This window comes from Platalea leucorodia (assembly GCF_965183815.1).
Source record: "Platalea leucorodia genome assembly, chromosome: 2".
In the NCBI taxonomy this organism is placed as follows: Eukaryota; Metazoa; Chordata; class Aves; order Pelecaniformes; family Threskiornithidae; genus Platalea; species Platalea leucorodia.
Window position 1 is genome coordinate 44,513,560 of NC_138824.1, and position 8,583 is coordinate 44,522,142.

At 38.0% G+C, this 8,583-nt stretch overlaps 1 protein-coding gene across 1 annotated transcript; it reads right to left on the reverse strand.

Annotated features, from left to right (window-relative positions):
* Window positions 1–1,072: 1,072 nt before the first annotated feature.
* Window positions 1,073–8,389, reverse strand: MZT1 (mitotic spindle organizing protein 1). The gene is made up of 3 exons (XM_082333320.1): window positions 8,326–8,389; window positions 4,569–4,714; window positions 1,073–3,026 (listed from the first exon to the last, which is right to left on the reverse strand). Exons 1-3 carry the CDS (start codon window positions 8,372–8,374, stop codon window positions 3,003–3,005), a joined length of 219 nt encoding a protein of 72 aa, XP_082189446.1. The 5' UTR covers window positions 8,375–8,389; the 3' UTR covers window positions 1,073–3,002.
* Between the last annotated feature and the right edge of the window lie 194 nt (window positions 8,390–8,583).

Here is an 8,583-nt window from a genome sequence, read left to right on the forward strand (position 1 = left end):
ACAGACATCAACTGATAAAGGCTGCTGTTATTCAGGAAGCGTATATAGTCCAAGGGAAACTGGGCAAGTACTGGAAAAAGAAGCATTGGGGATTACTAAATAGACAAACCATATGATGTTCAGGAAAGCCTGGAATAGAAGACACTTGGAAGCTAGGAGAACACAGAAGGAAAAGAACCAAATGTGCTTGCATTGTTCTTATCCTTCCTCAGGCATCTGCTTTTGACTACAAAAGAGACTATTGTGTTAGAAAAACCTTTGGTCAGAACCTGTATAGCTGTTCCTATGTTTATCTTTTCAAGAGTTCCAAGAGCATGTAAGTAAGGAGCATGGAGGAAAAGCACGTGCTCTTTGCTTGGCTTCTTACAGTTAGATGTAGCAGAAGGTGGTATGTGTTACAAATGCAGCCAAGGCTTCTCAGCCATCAATGCCAAGTCTGAGCGCTCACGTTCACACAGTGGGGATGCTAACAAAGTGACAGACTTCTATTTTACAGCACAGAAACATTTCCAGTATGAAACTTCCTACTAGAGGGATTTTCTGCTTTCCTTACCAGGAAGAAGAAAATATTCCTTGTATTTGTTCTGGATGGTACCTCAAATCAAAAGCGATCGGGAGTTCTGTTATACCAATTCCTAAGCATGTTTGTTCCATCCGGTATTTTGAAAGAAACTTTGCCAATTATGCTGAGGAAAAGTATATAGACTTTCTAGGTAACTACAGATCTGCCAATTTTAAGAAACATCTCTTCCCTGCTTTCAGCCCGAATATGCTAAATATTCAACCTTGTAAGGTTTGCATTTCATTTCATCAATATGAACTATTATGTTGAACCAATGTTACCATTTAGTTCCATGTAATAATGAAAGCAATGCATTTTTAGTTTTATATCCATCAAATTAGGTTTTTGAATGTCAAAAACATGCCCTGCTTCTATAATCCTGCATGACAAATGGTCTACCAGCAAATGTCTAAGTACATAAAAACATTAAGTTTATTGATGGTAAAACCGTAGGTGCAACTTACTGGACAGATCAAGAATTACACAGAAATTGTTCTCATATTGCACTTGCAAGCTGGTTTTAAGCATTTCAAGGATATAGAACCAAAACTGAAATCAAGCTATTAAGTTAGAAAAACCCCTGGAAATACATAAATGCAAAGTAATCAAGAGAGTGACATTCAAGGGAATTCATCAGAATTCCTGTATTGCCCTCTGGCAATGGAGGAAAAGAAAAAGCACCAGCAAGAAACATGCACTTCAATAGGATTTCATAATTATTTTGGGCACATTTGCTATAGTTTACACAAAATATTCAGAGTTTAATTTTTGCAAGTGAGAATTTACAGCCTTAGATGTGGCTCCTGAAAACAGCACGAATGCTCCCCAGTCTTTTCTCATTTTTGACATGTAGCACTGAGTCTAGATGAAGTTAAGCAGAAGACCTAATTGCTCATTTGTGTTGATCTGACCCGGTGTTTTACTGACTTTTCAGATTTCCTAGGATAAATTTCATTGTTGATATCTTTTCATACTAGGGATACCGTAATGTTTTCAAAAAACATTACACCCAGTATGCAAGAGTTATAAACCTGAAGTTACAACACCAACTTACAAAGGATTTTAAGTGTTCATATGAGTGAGAAAACTGATACCACTTAAAAGTCTCCCAGCTTGGTTACCCAGAAGTTCACAGCATCCTCCTGGAATGATTTTTTGTCCAGGCTAACTGTAAATAATGGTAAGTGATTCAGTGTAATATAAATATTTTTCTATTCTCTCTGCCAGCAATATGAAGTATTTAGCCTCCTTGATCACTTTTTGTAGAGCTATGACCTAGAGTACATATGATGTAAACTCGTAAAGTAGAAAGAATTTTTTTTTCTCCTCATAAATATAAAGTTTGGCTTCACTAAGATTTCAGGTTCATTTCCAAATGTGCTCCACCCTATTAACCTTGGAGGTTCCTTTAGGTCCTATTAAAACAACACCTTGAAACCATACTAACAAAAAACTGAAAAAGCTAAAACAGCAGCAAATGCAGAATACACAAGAAACCATCTTCATCTGAAGTAGAATTCCTGGATGCAAGGATATTTACTGGAAAGTAACATGATAAACAGTTTACTATATATACTATAAACACTTGATTTGGCATTAGTCAAGATTCCTAGCATTGAATGAGAAGACATTCCTATACCAAATGACTTTTTAAAGACTCATTGATTCCCATCAACCAAATCTGATACTTCTCCTATATGCTTTGACTAGGAAGTAACAATATAGCCTTAATATTTTTAGGTCTAGTAGTCAGAACAAACACAACAAATGTAGCACCTGAACTCTGTAAAATACTCCATGTAATCTAGAATTCAAATTTACAAACATTTCTGCATGGATAACTGAAGTTCCTTTGTTATCTAAGGTAAAAACACTTTTTCCAGCAATTTGAATCAAAAGGACAATTCATTACCTACATTATCAAAAGTGCTTTATTTCTTACTTTCAGACTGAGACTTAAGTCACTACCCTTACTCTAATTAAAATAAAGTCAGGATGGGCTTCATTCCTATCTGGTCCATAAAGCAAAACTAAAATTGTACATGTAGTTTTTCATCAAAGCAAGAGATAAAACCAGGATATATTAGCACTTCTAAAGGATGCATTAACAAGCTATACTCATAACAATATTCTTTGCTACACACTAGTAAGTTCAGCAAGTGTGCAGTATCTGACATGGCTTAAAAAACACCGGATGCCAAAGAGGAGCAATTGCACTATATTTGCAAATAGTTCACAAAAATACCAAGTAATGAGATTACTGGTGAACTTATTAAAAAACTTTTCAAAGCTATTCTATACATCATCCTTTTCAAGAAGAGTACAGAAATATTCCGAAACCTTTGCACACACTTTGTTTCACTTTTTTCTGAATAGTGGTAATCTTCAAAGCCTCTGTTAACTTTAACTTGGCATTCTCATGCAGAAATCTTCTCCCATGTCAGCCTGTCATATTTTCAGCAGCCTAGAAACAGAGAAAAACATTTATTGCAAGTCACCAGAAGTAGACACAATGTAGATTAAATTTAGTCTCTTCTTGTAACTATTTGAATTTACCTAGAGAACTTAAAAGTCTAAAAATAAGCTACTTATGAAAATTATAATATGGGTAGTGTTTGTCTCTAATGAATACTTTTTTTTTTTAAAATAATGCTGTTGACTGCCATTATCTTTATTAACATAGCCATTACTGTTTGCTTGTGTTAAATTGTATATCCTGTATCTGAGCAGCTTGTATCCTGTACATTTTACCCTAATGCTTTCAAGAAGTGCTCGAAAGCATGATTTTTTTTTTCCTTTGGAGTTTACTTCTTTATACAATTCCTAGTGATTATTACTCTCATTCATACAGATAAATTATTGACACAAAACTTAGAAGAATGACACTAATCCTAACTGCATAAATCACACTGCCAATTATTTGATCAAGGTCATCAGTAAACAGTTTTATTACTGAATAACTCAAGCCAGCCTACAAGGTACAGCTGTTGGAGACTGACATTGGTAGATTTTAAGCCAGCTATGGGACAAACAGGCAAAGGATAGCAACAGGAACGATAAACCAGTAACAGCAAAGTAAAACAGTCCTCAATTACTTACATAAGCAGTTAATCATATATGTATGTACACATTTAAGCATGTACACAAATATAAAATACGCATAAGCATGAATATAGGAAATGTTAAGTTAAAAATGAAGTAAAAAATTGGAAAACTGGTGGAAAAATAGCCCTAATATCCATCTAGTCAAAAATCTGTAAGTCGAATTTTCCAAGAATCAGAATGCAGTCTTCCAGAACAGAGATAGGCAGGCTAGATATAGGTTTCCCCTATAGGTTGTCCCATATAAACAAATATAAGATACAGTGGAAAAATCATGATGTTTAGGTAGACAGTAAAGAATGAAAATCCTTTAAAAGTCAAGTGAGGATTTTTTTTTAAACCATAGCTGCCCTCTCTACTAGCTAAAGAGGTAAATGCCAAATTATGAAAAGCCCTATATATACACACACCATGAAATCCCCTCTTGTTTGTCTTCAGAGAGATACAAAGCATAGGTTAATGTGGTAAAAGCAACATCTGAAGATTACATTAGCAAGCTGCATGTACCCGTTTACAAGTACTGCTGCACACTACTAGGCCTGAGGTTGTACAAATGAGGTGATATGGGTTAAAGGAGAAAGTAGCAATCCATTTTCATATGATGCAGATAGGGGGGAAAACAGTGGCTACAAATGCCCAGAATAAAAATCTGTGGGTTTTGGTTGTTGTTTTTTTTCCTTCAAAAGAGTTAATCTAATTCTTTCTGAAAAGATTTTATTCGTACCATTTCTTGCTTCATATTCCATTCAGTTGTATTCATTGCCTTTTCTATGGAACAGTTCATTTCCTTGATTTAAAAATGAGTCATATCTTAAAATACAATTTACAAATTGAAGTATAGCAAGTTGAACATACATCCGACTCTTAAAAACAAATCTATAAGCTTTTTAAGCAAAAGCATTACCTTTAGAGCTTCTGTAGCCTTACGCAGTTCTTTAATAACTGATGATAATGCTTCTGGATTTATCCCCTGTTCACAAAGCCGCACACAAATAGACAATGTCTCCATATCCAAGCCAGTGTTTAATATTCTTGAAATCTCAAACAGAACTGCAACAGAAAAAACAAAAGCACTTTAGTCCCTACAGACTATGAAATTTCAATGATCAAAAATATTATTCATTAACATTTAATTTCTACAGTAAAGCCTGTGAACATGGCAGCTGTGGAAAGGTCTTGCAGTCTGAACCTCAACAACAGCATTCATGTTCAGCTTTCCAGCGTAAGCTAGAAGCCACAGCTTCTAACATAAATACCATGCTTTTCTGGTTCAGTGACTTAATACTGGATAATGGATTTTGAAAAGTAAAAAAAAAAAGAGTGAAGAATTCAATAATTAACATGCTTACCAATTATGTAAACGGTAGGCCATAAGAATAACCCGTGCTTTTGAACTCCAGATACTGATGAAGTCCTACTAAAATATACTGGAAGCACATTCTTAAAGAGAATGTCAGGAGTTTTCTAAACACCTCCTTCCATAACAACCTGGCTTTAGGTCTAACATTAACACTGGTTTAAGGATAAGCAATACTATCCGATTTTTACATGACCCAAATCAAGATCAGTGCCACACATCAGTATGAAACCTTTTGTAGAAGGAGATTCCAGTCAGCTTTGTGCAGAAACAAAGATCGATCTCTCTCCCCTTCCAAACCTTCCCTGGAAGGCCCCTTTTCTTTGTTTCTCATAAACAGTTTGTTTATATATATATATATATATATATATAAAAAACAGAACAACTCACTGAGATTTTATTTCTAGTTGCTACAGTAATCTCCACCCTGAAGCTAAGCCCCTAGCAATACAGGCTGGTTTTGAACAGATGTTGTTCACACTGTTTCTGTAATCAAACCTCCTGCAAGCTAGGAGAAAGTGAAGTAGAAGGTCTTTCTTACCATATAAAAGCAGCCTGGCAAGTGACTAGTGTCCACTTGACAGCTCTGAAAATATTCTAACTTTGGTATACCAAAGACATGCTGCAGCACACCCTCAGAGTCACACTCACCCAGGCCAAGACACTAAAGGCTTAAGGCATCCAGTCAGTTCCACTGAAGTCACAGGGAAATGTCAGACGCTATGAAAAAAAAACCCTCTAAGAGTAATAATACTCTCAAAGCCCACACAGGTGGGTTGGATTAAGAATACACACAAGTTTAAGACATGAAAGAAGTTTGTCAGACCAAAGCCCCTAACTACAAGCCACACGGGGAGCTTCCTTCTCCACAACAAGGCTTTCTGTTCCCACTGGCTTGGAAGCAAATCTTTTCAAACACATTACACATGCCCACCCTGTCCACATGAAAGCATCTTCCACAGCCAGATAAAGCAACAACAAATTGATGCATTGGCAATAAAATGCCATCGAACATTAAGAGCTACAGAAATAAGACAGACCGACAACTTTCCAGAAATAAACGATTCTTACTTCCTTTTACCATTTAAATTTTATCATAAAATTTACTAAGCATGTGACGTATTTGAAGGCAGAGCAGTAAATCTAACTAAAGATAACTTCCAATCTCCCATGCCAGCAAGAGCTGTGGTCACTCGTTTCTAACAGAAAATATCTTTAGGTGTTGAGGCAGCATCTTTGGCAGAGAGATGTAGCTGTTTCTCCACAAACAATCTGAGCTCTTAACAACAATTCTGCAGAGAACAGCTGCTAAATATTTATATCTGACATTCTAGATTAAGCATTTTACTTTTCTAAACTACTAAAGATATAAAAGAACACTTTTTTTAATACCAACGCATTTGCTTCCATTCAGCACCTATTTCTTCTGCAGTAAGTTAAGACGCCACACAGATTCCATGTTCTATTTAAAAAGGTCTAAAAAAAGGACCCTACAAATATTTTTCTACTCATTATGATGGGCCCTCATCAAGAAAAATCTAATTACATGGACACAGCTATCATAGTGCTTTACATTTTCAGTTACTTCACCAAAGCACTTTAAATAAATATTCTTATAATGGAAATTTTAAAAGATTAATGTTATTTTGAACAGTAAAAAAACCAGAACAATTTATTTATTGAGTGTAGTAAAAGTTCAAACACGAGGGTATTTCTAAGACTCTGCTTAAGTAAATCTTTAAAGATCAAGTGTATTATTAAGTTAACGGAAATTTGTTTTCTTCTAAAAACACCTGCCCTTAGGAAGAGATTAAATTATGAATGTCTATCCTAAATAGAATACACACATTGTTACACCGGAAGCCTGGGCTTCTAAATCTGAAGGCTAATACACTTTCCATAGCAGTTCTCAAGAGCCTTACTTTGTCTTTAAATCCGCATATCATTCCTCCCATCTAAAACATTCCTGCAGAAGTGGAGAGAGGGTAGGTGTCAAGTACAGTTACGAGAACTTAGAATCACTGTCCTTCCCAAACAAACCTCTCTCCAGCTGCACAGAAAGGCCTTATCCTGTTGAAGCATCAGAGCAGCCGTAATAATCCTTCCAGTCCTGCCCTGCCTCCAGCAGCACGTCAGAGTGGGTAGATCAGTGGCTGAAAGACTCATTTTTACACCAGTTCAACTCATGAAGGTCTATAGCTAAGAAATCCTTATGAGACAGTAGCCATAACTATAATACAAGGGAAGGTCATGAGAAAATAACAAACAGAAAGCAATACCCCCCCCCCCCCCGAACACTCTCCCAAGCCTCTAGCCCCTCATTAGGGCATTTCCAGAGAAAGTCTTCACATTTAACAACCCCCAGGGGATTTCCTGGCAGCTTTCCACTCTGCCTGAAATCCGTATAAGCCTTTGGCATAGCCATTCCATGGAATTCCAGACTTTCACACTACACTTTGCTAAGAAACACCTCCTGAACCTGCCAGCTTTGATTCCTCATGGTCAGGCTGGAAGAGAAAGTGAACACCTGATCTTAACTCACCCTGCTCACATTTCTCATGGCTTATGAATCTCAAATATTTCCCACTACTCCCAGTGCCACTTCTCTCACATTCCCCATCCCACAACAGCGCCAAGTTTTTTGTATCAGAAACTATTCTAATTCTGTAATACAGACTGTGCTTCTCAAAACTTTTTCACTGTTTTTTGGGGGTTTTTTTTGTTTTGTTTTTTGTTTTGTTTTGGTTTTTTTTAGTAATTTACTTTGGTTTTCTGACATGAGCAGCCCACAGGAACAAGATATTGGGGTTAAGATCAGTTCAGGTGCTGCCACTTGCAGCACCACAGGGTTGGTCCAGTTTAAATCGAAGATGCACAGAGACAGGTAACATAATTTGCCCTAAGTATTTCAAATAATGAGAAAGAATAACAAATGTATATATTTATAAATATTAAAAAATAACGTTATTCTAAATTAAATGCTTAGCAGCTCATTAAAAAACAAACAAGAAAAGTCACACGAGGTCCAAAGATACCAGCACTACACGCATATTTGAAGTGCTTCAGACATTAGGCGTTACGTGAAGTAAAAAGAAATTGCCATGCGCTAAATCCTTCAGCAGCTGCAAACCGCAACCCTCTTCGCAGGGGAGGCGCCCGTGTCAACTAAGAGCCGGCTCAAGGCCCCGCAGCCTGCCGAGAGGGGCGAGGGCAGGAGCGCTGGGGCAAGACCTGCGCGGAGAGGCCCGAGCCCGACCCGGGGCTGCCACCCCCCGTCACGGCACGGACCGCCCCCGCCACCCACCGTCCATAGTCTCCCGCACGGCGTTGAGGCTGGCGGCGTTGCTCGCCATGGCGACCCCGCGCCAGCGCTCACCTCCCACCCGGAAGCGGAACAAACCCGCCGCCCCCCCTCCCCCCCCCAGGGTCCCCCCTCCTTCGCACCAACGTCGTTCAAATACTCCCGCCCCGCTCGCCCCACGTGACGCCCCAAACGGAACCCGCTCGCTTAACAGCCGGAAGGAAAGGGGCGGGATTTCTTTCGAATTTGTGTAGCGGCTCC